This window comes from Lithobates pipiens, unplaced genomic scaffold (assembly GCF_037356315.1).
Source record: "Lithobates pipiens isolate NorthernLeopardFrog02 unplaced genomic scaffold, aLitPip1_a1.2 Scaffold_13, whole genome shotgun sequence".
NCBI classification, from domain to species: Eukaryota; Metazoa; Chordata; class Amphibia; order Anura; family Ranidae; genus Lithobates; species Lithobates pipiens.
The window spans coordinates 273,293,806-273,314,388 of record NW_027507718.1 but is presented as its reverse complement, the minus strand read 5'-3'; the positions used below and the strand labels follow the sequence as shown (position 1 = coordinate 273,314,388).

At 40.5% G+C, this 20,583-nt stretch overlaps 1 protein-coding gene across 1 annotated transcript in view; it reads right to left on the bottom strand.

Annotated features, from left to right (window-relative positions):
• BANK1 (B cell scaffold protein with ankyrin repeats 1) overlaps positions 1-20,583 on the bottom strand; it is a 461,974-nt gene that overhangs the window by 44,706 nt on the left and 396,685 nt on the right. Inside the window, exons 12-13 of the mRNA XM_077476629.1 lie at positions 19,601-19,855; positions 15,977-16,222 (exon numbers count right to left, since the gene is read on the bottom strand). Coding sequence (XP_077332755.1) covers positions 15,977-16,222; positions 19,601-19,855 — 501 coding nt within the window. The remainder of the gene's footprint in view (positions 1-15,976; positions 16,223-19,600; positions 19,856-20,583) is intronic.

Sequence of the window (20,583 nt, the reverse complement as noted above, 5' to 3'; positions counted from 1 at the left end):
CATATTGCATTTTATATGGGCATCAGTGTAAAGCACAGGAAGACTCTATTTTATAATACCCACAATTCTATTGCATTCACTGAAATACGTGGTGTCAAAGGTTATGAAATTAATATAACTTTGTTAATATTTTTTATCTTGCAAACATTCAACTCTAGATCTCATAAATGCCTGCTGTTTCCCCCTATCTATAAGCCATATAGGATAGCCTTTAGCACACAAACAAGCCAAATCATTATCAACTTCATTCTCAAATAGCTCTTTAGTGGATTAGTTGTGAAAAGCTCTCACAAACTCCCATGTGAGCAAAGCCTTAGTTGTTAGATTTGGTTGGAAATTAGTTTTACCTAAGTGGTACTGCCCACTACGGGTTTCTGGAAAGTAGTGGTCACAGCTGAACCAGTTAACAGATCCCCCTTAGAATTCAGATATTAAAAAAATAATGGAAACCAAGTCCCAATTAACAGAGAAAGGAAGATTTAAATAATGGTCATTTACATAAGCCAAAAAGGTTTTAAAATAATCCGAATATGCTTTCTAGATAACCAAAAGATCATCAATATAGTGACTAAACCATATTGTGTTCTGCAGAAAAAGTTTACTACTTGCAAAGATGTAGAGCTTCCCCCACCAATCCATATAGAGGTTGGTAAGTGGGGTGACCGTGCCCCCGCAGGTAGTAGGTGCCATCAAATAATTGTGCGTAAGCAAGAATCCTGCTGCTACCAATAGGAAAGGTTGTAATTCCTTCTTGTAGTGGCTGTACATTTCTAAATGATATTGCACAGCCCCCATAGTTAGATGGTGGGGTATAAATAATTAAAGACCCCTTATGTCCAAAGTTACCCAAAGGTAATCCTTGTTCCAGCAAGATTCAGCTAAGGCACCTAAGACAGACTTAGAATATTTAATGTAACCTGGTGATCAATGTACTAATGACAGGAGGTATGGATCCATCCACTGTTCAAAATGATCCAAGAAGGACCCAATGCCCACTATAAAAGGATGACTCTCAGGGAACACATCAGGTTTATTTACTTTGCGGAAATAATAGAAAACCAGGATGAGGGGAAGATGGCAAATACTTTTCTGCCCTTTTTAGTAGCTACTGTGTTCTCTCCATGAGACACAAGATCTTGTAGCAATTTCTTTAAAGTTACAATGAAATCACAATCCAAAATGCAGTATGTGCCATATTTGTCACAATGCTTCAGCTTTAAAATTAGCGGTGTTCATAAACACCACTAAACCCGCCCGCGTTTGCATTTCGGTCACTTTCTAGTAAGGAGATGTAGCTCGTCCATTAGGGGTGCAGGGGCGTCACCTCCCTAATCCATGCACCTGGCTCCTAATCTGCATGCAGGGCGCCAGATGCATGGATTCATATAGGGTTTTTTTTTTTAGAAGCATGTGATTTGAGCCAGAGGCTCTAATTTGATTAAAAAAAGGGTGCACCCTGAGTCCACCCAGTTGTGTGACAATAGCAAATTAATATTCACTGTTGTCTTCCTAATTCTCCTCCTGGCCAATCAGGAAGCAGGTCCTGAGACCCAATTGGCTGAGAGGAGAAGCGATCATATTGGCCGTCGCGCCGAGGGAAGGAGGAGGGAAGCCATTGAGGAGGAAGCAGCCGTGAGGCCCGAGGTGCAGAGGAGGAGTTGCAGACAGGAGCCAAAGCTGGATAGGTAAGTATGGAGCCGATTGACCAACTGAGGGGTATGGCGGCGGGATGTCTTGTTTTCCACCCCCTCACAAAAATATACAGCACCAGCCAACACTGCTAGTAAGTCCCATTAGGACGCACCGCGTCAAGATGATATGGTCCATGACATGAACATGTTATTGGGAGAAATTTTGGTAAAGCCGTCGGATGAACCTAATGACTGCAGCAATTTCTATAAGACCAGGTGGTGGAGTGAATCCACAGGTGCCAATAAATAAGGTATTGCAAGTTCTGTTTATGTACCATTTAGAGGTCAATAAACTTTATTTTATATGGAGCTCATTAAATGGTCCTCTTAGGACTTTTAGAGGAATTGCTGTGTGTGGTGAAAGCTGCATTATCAAACAAGGAGGTTTCCCTAACAGGAGGATTTTGTGCATCTGCTGACATTCCACGTGGAGAGTGCAAAAGAGGGCTTGGCTATAATATCTATACATAGCAAGCATTTATTGACTTTTTACATATATAGGGGTCAAATCCTGGTGGCGTGTGCATGCTTTGCACATGTGTGATGATCAAAGGGTCATACTGAATGAAGAGTACTTTGGATAAACATTTATAAATGCTTAGATTTTTGTGGACACTGTAATTAACTTTTAAGACTTTATAATAATCACATATTATTGGAGAGCATACATTTTTAACACTTTTGGGTGGAGAGACATTTAAAGTGGTTTTTTTTTTTTAACCAAGTTAGGATCATGAATGCTATCGTAATTAATTTAATGTGATTGATTTTAGTTGAAAGATTTATTAGCATTTTTGCTGGTGCATATATATTCCCATTTTTATATCATCATCATAGAAAGTGGAGAGTTACACTTTTTTATCATATAAATTAGTGTATCTCACAAAAGTGAGTACACCCTTCACACCTTTGTAAATATTTTATTATATCTTTTCATGTGACAACACTGAAGAAATTACACTTTGCTACAATGTAAAGTAGGGAGTGCACAGCTTGTAAAACAGTGTAAATTTGCTGTCTCTTCAAAATGATTCAACCCAAAGCCATTAATGTCTTAACTGCTGGAAACAAAAGCGAGTATACCCTTAAGTGAAAATGTCCAAATTGGGCCAAAAGTGTCAATATTTTATGTGGCCACCATTATTTTCCAGCATTGCCTTAACCCTCTTGGGCATTAAGTTCACCAGAGATTTACAGGTTGCCACTGGAGTCCTCTTCCACTCCTCCATGATGACATCATGGAGCTGGTGGATGTTAGAGACCTTGCGCTCCTCCACCATTTGTTTGAAGTTGCCCCACAGATGCTCAATAGGGGCACTGAGACATTCTTTAAAGGGATCCCATTCTAAACAATATTTTTTTGAGTGTAATTGCACCCATTATGTTAAAAACAACCGTTTTTCCATCATCATCTTTTTTTTCATCATTTTCAAATATCTATTGAACCTTCAAATGTGGAAAGCCTACTTGTGGCACATGTAATTATATTGTATACGGAAACATTGGTTCACCAATACTAAATGTAGAGTTCAATTCCTCATTTATTCTTCCCCTTATGTTATCTATTGCCTGACATACTCTTGCAGACTTTTTTATAGGCTGCACATTTTGCACAATTGGGACCAGAATTGCCGATTATAAAAGAAAGAATATCAATAGAAAAGAAGACCATATTATCCCACACCATTGGAACACCACAATGAAGATTGCAGCCAGATATCTGTTGAGATAGAAACCATAAGTACACATTTACCAGAGGGTGAACATGTTAGGCTTTTGTGTGCATGTAAAACATTTTGGATTTCGCATATAATAGTTTGTCTCCCCGTAATCTCCATGCAGACCCTGAATCCTACAGTCCTCCCTTTTCTTTTTTCTGTATTTTTTTTTTTTTTGCACACGTTTTATGATGCATCTCATAGTTTCACTATGTACCATTTATTTATGTTTATTTACAGTTATTTTGTTTCTTTTGTAGTCAATATGAAGCTTATTATTGATATCTGTTAACGCCTAGGGGTCTAAAATGGCAGTTTAAATTCTTTGAGTCAGTTTTGCTTATTGTATTTTATTATCTTTTTTCATGCAATTCGTCTTTGTTATTTATGTGATTTTATTGCTGTAGGTACATTTTGTATGCACGAAAATTCTTTTATTGATTCAAAGGCCTTCACATCATATTTTGTTCCATATACATTTGTACAGTTTTGTAGATGCTTTTATCTATTTTTATTTCCCCCTCAAAAGTATTTAATTATCTTTTTATGTTTCCCATCTTGCAATTTGTTTTGTTCTTGCTGAATAGGTGCTTGTGTTAATAGAGAGTCCTTTCTCTCTCTCCTTCACACAGTGCCCCTGCCACAGCTTGTAGCGATATAAATAGTGGGACCCTGCTTTCAATCCCCAATGACCTCAGCTTGTTTATCTGCCTGATGCACACAAGCTCAGGTATTCTAAATCCAAAGAGCTCATTGAAACCCCTGTATCAACCCTCCACAGCCCATTGAAATGTCTTACAATACCTCACCCTCCACCCTGGTGAAGGGGCATGGACCCATAGCATGTCAGTGGAGGTCTCCATCTATGCTGACATCTCTTCTGCCAGATGCCTAGCGATGGTGCTTCCAGTAACTGTCGAATTGTCAGTGTGACTTGTTGTTCCACTGGAGGTGTTATTTTTCTGATGATATGTCCAGATAAAAATCACTATTGTAAGTGCAATTTTAGCATTATTATCATTGAAAGGTTTCTCTTAAATTTTGGTAGTAGTCAAATGTATGTATGACTTAAATGCTGGATTTGCATTTTAGTGATTTAAAATGCTGAATTTTAATGTGTTTATTAATAAATATTTTTACTATGTTTTGGTGTGTTAAAAACACACAAAAAAACAACAAATAATATGCAAAAACACAGTAAAATACTGCAAACACCCATTAAAAGGCAGCATATTTAAAGTATTTTAGTATTAACCCAGCCAGAAGGAATGTGGTATACAGAAACCAACTAAATGCAGCTAGAGTTCCAGCCAGTACTTTTTCAGCCAGGCTGGAAATTCCATGCTAATTTGACAAGCTAGTACATAAAAATGTCAGTATTTTAATTTTACGTGTTCTTTCAGTCAATCAGATATCAGTCTTTCTGTTCTCTGATTAGCTATCCCAACTGCTTATCTAACAGCACAAACCAATCTTGATGCATATAAGTGCCACTTGCGTTAAGGTCAGCCTCCTCCTCTTCCCTGTTAGACTCATGCCGCGTACACACGATCGGACTATCCGGCAGATTTAATCCGGCGGACAAACCGCCAGACTTTGCGAACGAGCAGACCTGCCCACACACAACCAAACTTTTCCAGCAGGCTAGGTCTGGCAGACAACGGACTTGCCCTCCCATGGAGAAAAGTCGGTTCATTTTGAACGTGGCACAAGGTAGCCGGGACTAGCAAAGGAAGTGAACGTCGCTGCCTCCATCGGCGAGATTGACACCTCGATAGCCCCGTCGCCTGGTATAGATTTAAAGGGGAAACCCTATGCTGAAAAAAAGCACCTTGTCCCCATGTTGATGAGGACAAGGCCCTCTTCCCGACAACCCTGGCTGTTGGTTATCCGGGACCTTATCCTCATTAACATGGGGACAAGGTGCTTTGGGGTGGTGGGGCCGCAGGGCCCCCGTTTCTCCAAAGCACCCCCACATGTTGAGGGCACGTGGCCTGGTACGGCTCAGGAGGGGGGGTGCTCGCTTGTCCTCACCCCCTTTCCTGGCTGGCCAGGCTGTTTGCTTGGATAAGGGTCTGCTATGGACTTTGGGTGACCCCCACATCGTTTTTTCGGCATAGAGCTTCCCCTTTAAATCCATACCAGGTGATGGGGCTAGCGAGGTGTCAATCTCACCGATGGAGGCGGCGACATTCACTTCCTTTGCTAGTCCCATCTACCTGGAGCCATGTTCAAAATGAACAGACCTTTCTCCGTGTGGGCAAGTCCCTTCATTTCAAAAGTCTGGTGGACTAGCACACAGACGGGCAGATTGTCCGCCGGAGTGCCGAGTCCGGCAGACAATTTTGAGTCAAAACTTCTTTCTAAGTCCACCGGACTTTTGGAAAGAAAAAGTCAGCCGGGGCCCACACAAGGGCGGATTGTTGGACCAAGTCCGCTGAATAGTCTGATCGTGTGTACATGGCATCAGAATGTGGCAGCATGGCCTGACCTGGGAAAGACGACCAGTGCCAACCACAAGCAGCAGCTTGCAAAAGTGAGTAGCAGTGTGCATACATGATGTTGGCAGGTCTTGTACGTATTATGCCCCCTGAGACTTTGTTGTTCCTGGAAAATTTCTGAGTTTATTATTTCCAAGCAGCTTGCAAATCTTTGGATCCCTTTCTGAGTTACCTAAGCTATCATAAACAAATTGCCATATTTCATTATGCAAAGGACAATACCCTGTTTTAAGTTCCACTTGCCTCGCCTTTTAATATTGCCCATTATTTCAAACAACCTCTTCTCTTTTACACACCTGAATTTCAGAAAAAAAATGTCCAAACCTTAGTAATGCAAAGTTTTAGAAGAACATTTTATAATGAAGTGACCTATGAACAGATACTGCATATTTTCTACCAAGGTCCCTAGAAGAATATTGTTCAGTGTTACGGCTCCGTCCTTTTTAGCTCCATGTGCATGTACAGATATATCCAGGCTAAAAATACTGAGCTTGCGGTACAAGTGCATTGAAAAAACTATTGATATTCATTACTTGTGTATGAATTATCAAGTCAATATTCTAATAATAGTAATTTACATGCCTCAGGATGACAGCTGGCATATCAATGTCCTCCTCATCTAGGAATACAGTCCCAGAACTCAGGGAATTACCTGCAAGTTTATACTGACCAATCTAGATTTGGATTTTGAGTTTAGTAAATAATATTTTTCTCCAGTCTTCTACTTCTAGAATACTAGGCCTTGGGTGATGCTTGTAACCTTAGGTAATGTTTGTAAACTGTGCAATGTCACACTGACCTGATGTTAAAGCAGAGGTTCACCCGAAATGGGAAGTCCTGTTTGTTTGCCCCCCCCGTGCTGGCACGTACCTTTCGCGGGGGGGGGGGTTGTTTTTGCACCTGATTTTGACAGGTAACCGCTCACACTTTTGCCTCATCTCACAGCTCCAAAGTCACTCAGAAGTTTGCCCCCCCTCCTCCTTCCCCCATCACCAGGCCATTTAAAAAGCACAGCGTGCTTCACGCAAGCGCAGTAGGGAACCAGCTGTAAAACCACAAGGCTTCACTGGAGGTTTGCTTTAGAAGAAGTTGCGGCAGCAGCGCTCAAGAGCTGATCGAAAAATTGGCTGGGGTGAAGACACAGCTGGATTCATGGACAGGTAAGTGTTCTAACATTAAAATATAAATAGTATTTGTAGCTGTTTACTTTAATTTTTTTCCTAAGGACCCTGGAGCTCATTTTAAATCACTTTGAGCTTTAGTATGTTCCATGTAACCCCCAAATGTGTTGCTGTATGATGGTTAGGCTGAGCCCTAGACATGTCCCAACCAGATGATGTTAATTAATAATTCTAGTTTCATCCACCAGGAAACACAGTGCTAGGAAGAGTAATCATTTTTTTGATATTTAAAAAGACTGGAAAAACATCTTCTGCACTATGCAACAGCTTAAACATAGGGACATAACAATGTAATCAATTATTTAATAAATATGTTAAAGGAGAAGTGCAGTCAAAGCTTGTTTGGCTGTACTTCTCCTATGGATCACAGGAGTGCAGCTCATTCTGCACTCCTGTGACCTGTCACAGTGTCGGCCCAGGCTCTACGTAATCACGACCATGGAGTTGGGATCTGCCTAGATCCCTGGACCGACACCCAGTTCAGCCTCTCAGCAAACCGCTGAGAGCCTCAGACGGCTGTTCCCGCCCCCTTCACAGCCCAGCACTGCAGTGAGTGAGGAGGAGTCATACAGAGAGCTGTGACTGACAGTCACAAGCTCTCTGCTCAGTGTAGGGTTGCCACCTCATCCCTTTAATCCATGACACATATTAATTACCCAGGTCCTGAGGCTGATTTAATGCAGATAAGGCACCAAGTGAGTTTAATTACCACCTTAATTGGCCCCAGGACCTGTGTAATTAATGTGTGTCCTGGATAAAAGGGATGATATGGCAAGCCCAGCTCGGGGACCTGTGAGAACTGAGCGATTGGCGGTGTTTGATAGCTCGGTTTTCAGTGCGCTACAGTACGATACAATGTAATACTGAACATATAATCACACATAGATTGGACATGATGGACTTCTGTCTTTTTTCAACCTCTCCTACTATGTAACTATGTAACTTATCAGCACCATGGTAGTTCATTGAGAACTACAAGCTGACAGCCACAACAGATGTCAGTACTTGTAGTTTATTAATTCACAGAATGTGAATGAATGGCGCGGCTGTGCAGGGCTCCTCCCATACAGCCATGTTCCATTTAAAATGTGATAGCTGGTATGGGGAACTTCTCCCCTACTGTTGTCACACACAGGGCTCGGATTGCCAAGCCACTGCAAGAGTGGGAACATGTTACTTGCTGCACCCTAAAAAGTCATGAATGAAAGTTAAAAGAGAAGTAAAGGAAAACATTTTTTTTTCCTGATTAATAATTAATACTTACCTAGGTGGATGCAGCATTGGTCCAATGCTGCATCTATCTCCTGGTGCCTCTACACTGAGAACCGAGCAATCGAACATCATCGCTCGGTTTTCACAGATCTATGAGCAGAGAGCTGCAGACTGTCAGTCACAGCTCTCTGCTCTTCTCCCTTTTCGCTCATTGGGGCACAGAGCTGTGAAGGGGCAGAGCGGCCGTCTCAGGCTCTCAGCGGCTCGCTGAGAGGCTGAGCCGTGTGTCAGTCCAGGCACCTGGCAGATCCAGACTCCCATTGTCGGGATGACACGGTGCCTGGGCTGACATTGGTGATGTCAGCAGAGAATGGACTTCAGTCCGCTCTATGCTGAAAACGGGTCACAGGAGTGCAAAACAAATTGCACTCCTGCAATCCACATGTGAAGTACAGCCAAACAAGCTTTGGCTATAATTTTCCTTTAAAATATTTATACAAGATATTCAAAATGTAATCATGTGAAGTAGTTTCTTTTTTAACCACTTCAATACCAGCCACTTTCGCCCACTTTACGTCAAGGCCAATTTTTAGATTTCAGCACGTTCACACGGTGAATGACAATTGTGCGGTCATGCAGCACTGTACCCAAATTACATTTTTATCATTTTTTGGAGAAAGATAGAGCTTGCTTTTGATGGTATTTAGTCACCAGTGTTTTTTTTTTTTTTTTGCTAAACAAATGAAAAAAGACTGGACAGTTTGAAAAGAAAACCTTCTTTCTTAGTTCTGTTATGAAATGTTGCAAATAATAAGTAAGAAGTGTCTTCTTCACTGATGTGCGCTGATGAGGCTGCACTGATGGGCATTGATGAGGCTGCACTGATTGTATACACAATTTAATCCCTACATAATATACAGAATATACTGTAAAACAGCATTTATTCACAAACCTGTGACATAAATCCACACACTACAAAAATACATAAACCACAAAAAATATAAGTCCTATAAAATGTGGCTTTTCATGTGTATACAGTAGGTCCAATAAAGTTGTAGCTGTCTATGTATATATTGTGCTGTTTTCCTTGCATACACCCAATTCAGAAAACAAACATTAACACCCGGATAGTGGGAACAACTTACCAGAGTTAATTGGCCTTTCAATTACAGATGGTCAGAAAAGTGCAGAATCTTAATATTTATATTTGACAATTTTTCTACCTTTAGGCCCCTTTCACACCGAGGCGGTTTTCAGGCTCCACAGCGCTAAAAATAGCGCCTGTGTACCGCCTGAAAAAACCGGCCCCTTTCACACTGGAGCGGTGCGCTGGCAGGGCAGTGAAAAAAGTTCTGCTAGCCGCACCTTTGGAGCGGTGAAGGAGCGGCGTATACCGCCAGCAAAGCGCCGCCCCAGTGTGAAAGGGGCCTTAGACTCTCCAGGATCACATCATATACTGTAGTCCCTCTATTTTTTTGAACTAACAAATATAGATGTACCCACTGCAATGAAAACAAGCAAACCCAATAATTTACAAGAAGGTCGCCACTGGTGTAGGCATGTGACAAAATTGGTAGGGAGGAACTACACAGTAGACATCTCTTTTCATACTGCTTATCCCCACACTTGATCTGGTCTGGTTGATCTGGTCGACTAGTAAGAGGTTGGATTGAGTGCACTGCTAACAGCCAGTCCAAGGGCTGGTCTCTGTAGATATTGCTAGGGATATAGCAACATATGCGATACATGGTGCAGTTGCCATAAGTGAGTGGATCTGCTTGTTTTTTTATTCATTTGAATAAATAGAGTTAGGCTATGTTTTTTTCCTGCCTGCTTATGTTTATTATGACTAGTTAAAGTATGTGATCTTGGAGACAAAGTTTGAAGGTAAAAAAAAAATGCCACGATGCATCTGGATCTCAAATATAATGGTTTTGTGCTTTTTTGACCTTCTGTGCCCAAAAGGTCAATTAACAATTATGAGTTTAAACAAAGTTGCATCTTTGTTTTCTGCACTTGGTCTATGAACAAAAAACTACTCTATGAACACATGAAACAATTTGTTGCAGATTATGCTTTTAAGATCACATTGAACACTTGAAAAGCCACTATTTTATTGGACTTATTGGATATATGTTACAGGTTTGTGAATAAGTGCATTTTTATATTTTGAAAGTTAATTCAAAAATGAATGTTCGTTCAGTATAAGATCTAATCTTTTTACTGTCTGGTACATTTTTTGACATGTTAATAGAAAACCTAAATTCCGTGTTCATTTTGAATCTATTGTTTCAAGATACTGTAGTATTGTGTAACACAGTAGAGCTTTCTTAGAACAGAATCTATTCATGCATCTTCTTTCTTCATATATAGATAATAATATAAGAAGATTATAACTCATTTTGGGACAGTGAGCAAAGCCATGCACATCCAGAAATGCCAGTATATAGTGCAAATATAGCCTAATATTGGTGTGGAATTGTGATTGCCATCAATATTAGTTCAGTTGGTCACTTTGAAACTTTACTAGCAAGATTTCACTGATATCATTTCTGGTTTTTCCTATCATCCTTTTGTGAAGTGTTGCCAACGTCATGCAGCATTTTTTTTATTGACAAAACATGTGCAATTTACTGACACATTTTTTACTGATAACCTGAAAAATGACAAAACACCTATTAAAAACGAAGACAATTGTTATTTAACCACTTGCCGATCAGCCGCCAGCATTATACTGCGGCAGGTCGGCTTGTTCCCTCAAATCGCCGTAGGTGTACGTTGGCTCCATTAAGAGCCATAGCAGGCACGTGCACAGTAGGGGGACCTGATGCATGTAGCCGGCGGCCGTGATGTCCGCTGGCCAGCCACGCTCATGGGAACGAGAGCCAGATTGGGGATCATCTGCCAATGTAATTAAACAGATCCCCATTCTGGCAGGGGAGGAGAGAGAGATCTGCTGTTCCTAGTCATTAGGAAAAGCAATCTCTCTCCTCTTCCAGTAAATCCCCTCCCCCCACAGTTAGAAACACCTCCCAGGGAACACATTTAACCCCTTGATCGCCCCCTGGTGTTAACCCCTTTCCTGCCAGTGACATTTACACAGTAATCAGTGCATTTTTATCACTGTATAAATGTCAATGGACCCAAAAAGGTGTCAAAAGTGTCCGATCTGTCCGCCCCAACATCGCAGTCCCAATAAACAAAATCGCAGATCTCCATCATTACTAGTAAAGAAAAAAAAATGGCCATAAATCTATCCCCTATTTTGTAGACACTATAACTTTTGCGCAAACCAATCAATTTACGCTTATTGCAATTTTTTTTCCAAAAATATGTACAAGTATACATATTGGCCTAAACTGATGAAGGGGATGTTTATTATACGAAAAAATCTAAAATGTTGTTTTTCTTTTAAATTGACACTCTTTTTATGTTTATAGAGCAAAAATAAAATAAAATACCACCAAAAGAAAGCTCAAATACCACCAAAAGAAAGCTCAAATACCACCAAAAGAAAGCTCTATTTGTGGGAAAAAAAGGACATCATTTTTGTTTGGGTACAGCATCGCACGACCGTGCAATTGTCAGTTAAAACAGTGCCGTATCACAAAAAATGGCCTGGTCATTAAGGGGGGAAATCTTCTGTTCTCTAAGTATTTAAATAATATAAACAAAACATGGAAACACTGACAATACCCATAACAACTAATTTGCCTGGTTTACATTTAAAAAGTCAACACAGCCTGACAAATTATCAGCCCCTGGATATTTACAAACAGTTGCAAAAATCATTGATTTTTACAAACTGTCCATAAATTTACTGACGGTTAGCAACCCTGCATTTGTGTTTCAGCTCTTCCTATTATATTCTCCATATTATTAATTAAAAAGAAAACAAAAATAGGCAGAGTAGGACAACCTAGCATGTTCACAGCTGAAGTACAGACTCAGGAACTTAAGAGCAGATACCACATTAATGAAGCCTCCAAAAGATATAAGTGGCTCAACTCTCTAGTACCTATGAAAAATGTAAACTATGTTAAAATAAATAAAGTTGTTTAACTTTTTCAAACTCTGCATTCCCTATTCCCCTGAAAGCACAGTATCAGTAAATGTTGATATATCCACATGGGTAGGGGCTCCTACGTCCAGACAGATGGAAAAGGTAAGATCCCTCATGAAGGAAAATAGACCCTCGCTGACGAAGTCCTGTTGGGACGTAATGCTGCGTACGGGGGGAGGAGCTTGTTGTACGGACGTCACCTGCTGCCATCTCTAGGTGCTATGCACTTGATCCACGGATCGTGCTGTTGAACATTGTTAATATTGTTTGTGCTTTTGAGCACCAACTTTTTATGCTTTTTCTTTCCCAATAAACTTTACGGGGTACACTTAGAGCGTGTCCTTCTATCTTTTTATACTCATCTGGGATGGCTGTATTACCACACCAGTTATCATTGCCAGTCTTGAGGTATATTTGCTGAACCTCACTGTTGTATTGGAGTCCTATAATGCCGGATCAAGGATTTTTCAAGTCACGCTGGATTTTACCATCATCCCTGGGGGGATAAATGTGTTTATGACCTTCTGTAAAAGGGAGGCCCACCTTATCTGGTAAGTGGATTTTGGCTCATGTGGTGGAGGATATTGTCACTCATTTATTAGTGGAAGAATACACTTTATTTTCCTTTACAATGGATCTTACCTTTTCCATCTGTCTGGACTTAGAAGCCCCTACCCATGTGGATTGGACCTTTTTCCTTTTTTATTATTGCGCTGCACTAACCATTGTTTTATAGATTTATTATAGGCTTGTGTGATTACCTATAGTGTTCATCTTGCATTTTTCTGTCCTCTTATATCTGTTTGTTCCCCGTTTTTATATAATGTTGATATATCATTTTGCCCAAATTTGGCCTGTTAACTTAACATGCTGAATTTGACAATGCTGGATTTTCGCAAAAAACATTTCAGATTTCAGAAATGAAAAAAAAAAAAAGCAAATGCATTTTATCCCAGTATCTGTATAAAAAGATAATACAATCTTTAAAAATGTTTTGAAAATGTCAAATCACTGGTCTTCCAAATCAAAGTACATGAGATTTGTCTTCCTTTCTAAATACAAAGGGAATATCTTGGTTTTCATTTCTGCTTATTTAGTACAACCAGGACAAAAATCCTTGCCCATGTGCACTAAATATACTTACTGGTCTTTCAGCTGCAGACTCTCTCATTTCAAACTTGATTTGACAACTGTTTGATTCATATTTTGTATCTGAAAAGAATATTTTTACATCTCAGGAAATTTTGAATCTGTGACATACTTTTTGTTCTTTTTTTTTGTAAGCTCCCTGGAGTGTGAGGAGACAGATGCTGGTGAGACAGCTTAGTGTTCTGCTCCTGAACTGTACTCCTTAATTAGCTGCTGAGATTTTATGTATCAACCTATATGTCCACAAGAGAATGCTTGAAAGGTTTTATCTTGTATCATGAGGGAAAATAGTACATTGCTATGAAAATCCTCATGAGTGAACCTCCTAAACCTGCTCCCTCTTCTCCATCGATCTGCCATTGATACTCTGGTCACCTTTGAATCAACAGTACTAAAAACTAAATAAAGCTGTACTATGATAGATGTAATAAAGAATACATTTTACGGTGCTTGTTTCTTTAGCACAGCAAAGATTAAAAAACAACTTTCCTTTTAGTTTTCCTTGAAATATTCACCTCACCCCACACAGTGTAGCCTACTTACATTTATCCCCACTTCCCAGTTCTTTATTGTGCAGCATTGCTTAGTGCATGGATGTGGGCTACATTGGGTGGAATCAGGACCAGGAATGAAAAGGGGCACAGTATATGTGCATACTGCATGGTGCTAGGCAGGGCCACACAGTAAAGAACTTTAGATTGTGGAAAGGTAATTTTTTTTGCATATGGGGTGGGTGTATAATATATAACTTCACCGAAACTGAAATTGTACTTTGAACAAACAGTACCTGAAACTTTCATGATGATATACTGCCAAACACAGGCAAATGTTTGTTGTAGATCAGGCCATTTTAAAACAAAAAAATGTATATAGGCAAAAAGGGCTTCAGAAGGATATTGTTGGGATGGAAGATTGTATTTTGACCACATATGTCTATGTGGGTGCTATTTTCTCATTGGCATCTATTTTTTAGGTTCTGTTTCACAAATATCACATATAGATATCAGTGGGTATTGTGAAACCTACAAAAGTTAATCTAAGGTCAGGTTGAAGTCCCTTCTTTGCTGTTACCAATTTTGTGTTCAACTTTATGCCAATCCGAAACACTTTTGTTTGCTGCAATCATTCAGTTAAAGTGGCAGTGAACTACCATGCTTATCTTGTACCTACAGGTAAGCCTATAATAAAGCTCCTCTCCTAAACGTACAGAATTTAGGTAATATTTACATGTGTAGCAGCCTGTGATGGCCCTGGCATAGTATGCTCTCAATGGATTGCCATGACTCCCATGAGCATGAGTGATGCCATCGCAATGCGGCCATTCAAACAGCTGAAGCCAGCGAACATGGCAGAAGATTGGGTGAAGATGTATTCCCTGTCAGCCGTGACAGCATGCTGCTGGAGGGACACACTTTTTAAGTGATTTGAGATGCATACTAGCACATTATAAAATGAGCCTGTGGGGTGATCAGTTTTTCTTTTTTAATGCGGTTTACTACTGTCTTAAAGGTGAGTAAGAAGTGTCTTATTTTAAACCCAGCAAACAGGTCTACTGATCAATGCACCATCACATCATTCTATTTTGGAATGTTGATAATAATAATTAAAAAAAAATATTGTCTTAGCTTCAACAACAGTAATATATAAAAATATTGTTTTGCAAAACAAAATATGAACCAAGCAATCAAGCTTAAAATGCGACAAGTATGATTAAAATAGTGTTGTGACAATAATATTAAAATAGCAGAAAAACTGCAATACTAATAGACTAGTTTACTTTTCATGCCCTTCCATATGAATGCCAAACCTGTTTACAATGCCTATGCTATCAAGCCAAAGAACTATGAGGTCATAAATTACTTCTTTTAAGGACTATTGGTATCAGCAACCTTGTGTCTCATCCACACCATCATAGCAGCAGCCATGCTGATTTCTTGATGGTATATGTGAAATAACCTCATAGTCCATAAGGTATTTCTGCTTCTAAACTCTCAACACAAAAGCAACTTTGCTTTTCTTTAGCTGCTCATCCACTAACATGGAGGACATAGGACACTCCCCTTTAATATGTCCAGCTATGTTAGCCCTTGTACACACGGTCGGACATTCCGACGGAAAATGTCCGATCGGACTGTGTTGTCGGATAATCCGACTGTGTGTGGGCTCCATCAGACTGTTTCCATCGGAATATCCGACGGACAAAGTTTTAGAGCTGGGCTATAAAACTTTCCGACAACATGATCCGATTGGACTTTGTCCGATTGTGTGTAGAGAATTCCGATCGGACAAAGTGCCACGCATGCTCGGATCAAATTCCTAGACCAAAGCTATTGGCTACTAGCCTGAACGTAGTCCCGTCGTAACAAAATAACGAAATAACGTCATCACGTTCAGAACGATCCGAATGTCCGACCCTGTGTACAAGGGCTTAGAGCCGTATACAGTGGTGATCCATTCTTACCTTTAGAAATGTAGGAGTCTTCTGGTTCGGGAATGGCAGCTGCCTGTGGCCTGGGTGCTGGAAGGGGAGCTCTGTGCACAATAAAAGACTTTTTTGTTCTTTGGTTCACTTCGTCAGCAGGTTCAAAAGGTAGCTCCATATATTCATTTTCATGGGAGGTAAGACTGTATGGATCTTCTTCGATGCTTTCATCCATAGTTTCATCCCAAATATAATGCTCACTAAAGCTGTCAGGATTCCTCATTTCTGCAACAAATAGATACAGTTATATTAGAAAAGGATGTATTAAGGATATACTTGCATAGGGGGGTCGATGAAACCTAAGGTGGAAAATGGAAGATCTGCACTTAAAATGACTGCATATGTAAAGAAAGTCAATGAGCTATCAATAATATTTTGGAGAAGCACCAACCAGTCATGCAGACCAATTTGATGCAGTGTGCCATGTATGGTCTGGGCACTGACAGGCTGACTCCCCACCCCTTCAACCTCTGCAGCAATGTTGGCAGCACTCATACATCAGGGTAAAGTTTAGCACAGGTGCTTGGAACTGCTGACTTCAATAAAAGTCTCTCTCTGTACATAATCCAGGGAATAGCCACTCACAACTGGATTCTTTAACTGTTGGATAAATGCTTGAGTTTAGGTTTAGCAGCCAACAGGTAATTATAGCTTTGCAAAGTCTCTCACACAGACTTGGTTGAAAAATGTAGTTGTAACCGGAAGGATAGAAGTAGGAACTTTTCTTACTGTACCAGAATCTTTCAGCCGGTCTGGCAATACCGTAAGAATTGTGGATTCAATCAATGTCTATGGCAGCTCAGCTTCCAGGCTCTTACTGGGAAGCCAGCCTTGTGCGTGGCTCTCTTACTGAAGAGTCCTCCCCTGGTCGCGTGTAGAGTTGCTGGGCCTCTCCAAACCCGAGACGGCACCGGAACACCTTAGAATCCTCCTTCCAGTTACTGCGCCTTGGACTAGCCAGTTCCGAGGCTCAGAAACGGATGGATCCTCACCCCAGGCCATGAGGGCCCCTGGGGGCTGGTCAGGAGGACCAGGACCACGGAGTCAGCAACAACTTCTGGACCGGAACCCCAAACTACGTGACTTCAGCACCTTAAGTACCCTCTCCCAGAATACACAGCGAGACAAACTCCCACTGATTGGCTCCAAGAAAGAGATTGGTACATAATGCGTCCAACCAGACTGCATTCTAAGGCCTCTCACAGGTGCGAACCCCACCTATGATCAGGCAGAACCTTGATACAGCCCAGCCAAACTGATGCCAAAGCACAATTTAGCACAATTAACCCCAAAACGTAACGATAGTTTTGGGCAAAAACTAAATTTACGAACATAGCACGTACTCATTAGGAGTACCGGCGCTACATACACATTGCACATTTCAATTGTAAGCTCTAACAAACAGGGCCCTCTGATTCCTCTTGTACCAAATTGTAATGTAACTGTAATGTCTACCCTCATGTTGTAAAGTGCTGCACAAACTGTTGGCACTATATAAAATCTGTATAATAATTGCAGCACTTGGGACTGGCCATTGGTCTGTTAGGTACCTAACACTGGACAGTGGGGAGGCAGAGGGAGTGTCACATGCTCTCCTATATTTAAAAACTACCAGTTATCTATTCAGGTTGTTGTGGCTGCAAAAATGATGGGGGTGCACTTGGCCTGTAAAGTGGACTTATTATTGTGCCCAGTATGGGTACCAGGTCATCTGAGTGGTGGACACCTGTGTTTCCCTGCCACATGCTTGTAATACATAAAGGATGATCTTCCAGGTCTGCCTCATGTTCATATTGAATTTTGCTTGTTTGGAGGTTTGTCAAATGGCCAAACTAAATGGGTTTTGACTAAACCAAACCTCTGTGTCTGATCTGGGATCAGGTAGCTGCCAGCATCCTAGAAACCAGCAATTTATCTCTGCACAGCTTGTGAGTCCCCCAAAAACAAAGCAAAACAAAAAAAAGGCAAGGGAGATCCTCAAATTCTTAACCAGACCCTTATCTGAGCATGCATTCTAGTAGGTCAGGAAAGGGGGCATGATTGTTCCACCCCCCTCCTGAATCATACAAGGCTACATGCCCTCAAAATGGGGAGGGTAACTTGAGAGAGGCACCCACCAAGTAAACTACCGTATTAATGAGGAAAGGTCTTTTTGACACTACCCCTGCCCAGGGGTTGTAGAAGTCTGTAGATGGGCTTGTTGGAATCTGGAAGCCCCCATTAAAAAATATCAGGCCCCCCTAGTACCACCCTCTCTATGTGAATAAGCAAGGGGTAAATAGTACTCATTCTCAAAAAAAAAAACATTGTAAATAAAGACTCAGACCTTTTGACAAGTCCATTAATAAAAAATACAAATTCTCCAAAGCAGATCCTTATCAATCACAGAGAATGATGACTGTTTACCTGCAGAAATAAAAAAATATCCAATCCAATTTAAAACTTCTCATATAGAGTACTCACACATCCAAGTTGCTTGTATTGCACCACATTATATCCAGCAGATCTGTATATAATCCAGTTTCAACCGTATGTCTGTTTGTTTGCCCGTGGTAGCTTGTCCAGGGAAGCTGGCACTGCCTACACCATCCAGTCCCCTCCCCAATGAGTGTCGACACAGGGATCACATGTCTTCCTCAGAGGGATTATATACAGATCTACTGGATATAGTGTGGTGCGCTACAAGCACCTTGGATGTGTGAGTACCCTGTATGAGAAGTTTTAAATAAACATGTTTTTAACGTTAAAGCACTATGAAGATTGTCTCTTTATATATGTACTAAGGATATACCAGCAGAACGACTCAGGAATCTGCAGTCTTTATATCACAGAATCCAGGGGTGGTTCAACAACGTTACTGACTAAACTTAATTGTGTGGACACATGTCCGGAGGTGAGGATAACCATTCTGTGGGGGAGGGGGGGTTGAGCACAGTGAGCAGTGACACCCTATGGCGTTTGGAGCACTTTTTCACAAAGATCCACTTCAATTGAATGATATAAGGACATTGTTGGCACAAACGTAATTGTGCGGTCACATGCACGGATGTGAGAGTAACCACTCTGGGGGGAACGGGGGAGCACGGGAGTGGTGGACACCTTTTGGAGCTTGGAGCACTTTTTCACAAAGATCTACTTCAGTTGCATAATATAAGGATGTTGTTGTCACACTTTTGGTCACCTTAGTGCATTTTATGAACTGCACGTATTTATTTAATATTATTAATATAAATTGTATTTCAAATTTTAGTATACAATTATACTGTTTATAAGGCATAGATATTTGTACACTTGATGAGTAATAATGCACATTTTTAGTTGTTTTTTTTTTGATGATACACAATACTGTTTGATTAAATGGAATAAGAATTCTCAGAATTGAATGTGAATAACTAATTGCTGACACAGGCTCTCAAATGATGAACCATTAATTACAATTTTACTGGATTTGGTTTCTCTAAACATAATGCAGCATATTAAAGACACAGATTTTGTCAGTGAAAACTGCTTTTCCTCATCTGTTGTCCTGAAAAGGGAGATGGATAAAATCAATCTTAACAAAGATGGGTTTGAATAGGGTTGGTCATGACAAATCAGGATTACCTTGGATATTATATGATGCAACACTTTGTATTGTGCGGTTAGATGTGATCGCTGAAGCTGCTGGATTGTGTGAAACAGAAGAGTTTTGTCTTTGTTGTGTCTCAGTAGTGCCCGTTTCAAATACAATGTACACATCGTCCTCCATAGAAGCGACTAGCAGTGGCTCTTCATTATATTCATTATCATCTGCTTCTTCAGTATGTTCATCTGCTACAGCAGATGTGACATCACCATTGTCGCTGCCCTTTATTTCCTCTGTCATAGCAGAAATGTAAGTTATGTTATTATTGTAAATTGCATTCATTATAAACTAGTATAGAGGCATGGAATTTGTTTCTGTCAATACAGAAAAGCAGTTATGATTTTAAAACAAATGTTGAATACTAAATTCATATAGTGGTTTTAAAGTGTCACAATTAAACTTAATAGTATGATAAGTATGAAAATAATCTGTCCACGGGGAGGGTAAAAAGAGAAGCAAAAAATATCTAGATAGTCTTGGATTTTCTTAATTCATGCCCAGCCACAGACTGATGACTGGGTCTAAATACCTTATTTGCAATGTGTTTATGTGGCACTTCTGGTCCAGCTGCCTAGGCAATGTCATCATAAGGCGATTACCCTGGACTCCTGGGATAGTTGCGTTATCTATCCAAGGAGTTCATGGGAATCTCCAAATACTGAAATCTGAATCAGAAATGACATGGTCGGGAGCAGTTAGGTGCCATTTTTGAAGAAGAGAATCTGCCTCTCTGCTTGGGACTGCGCCAGTACAGATTGACATGTTGCTATAATAATGGGGCAGCCTGGCAACCTGTCATAAAGAAACATTGCTGTGCAGTGGCTTTACTGCGCAGGCGCAAGATTGGGAGGTGCAAGCTGGGTAGCCAACACCGAATCCCAGAAATAAAAACAAGCGTGCTTTAGATGCCCACAACCACGATGGACCTTGCCTGCTTCCGAGATCAGGTTTGATTTTAATG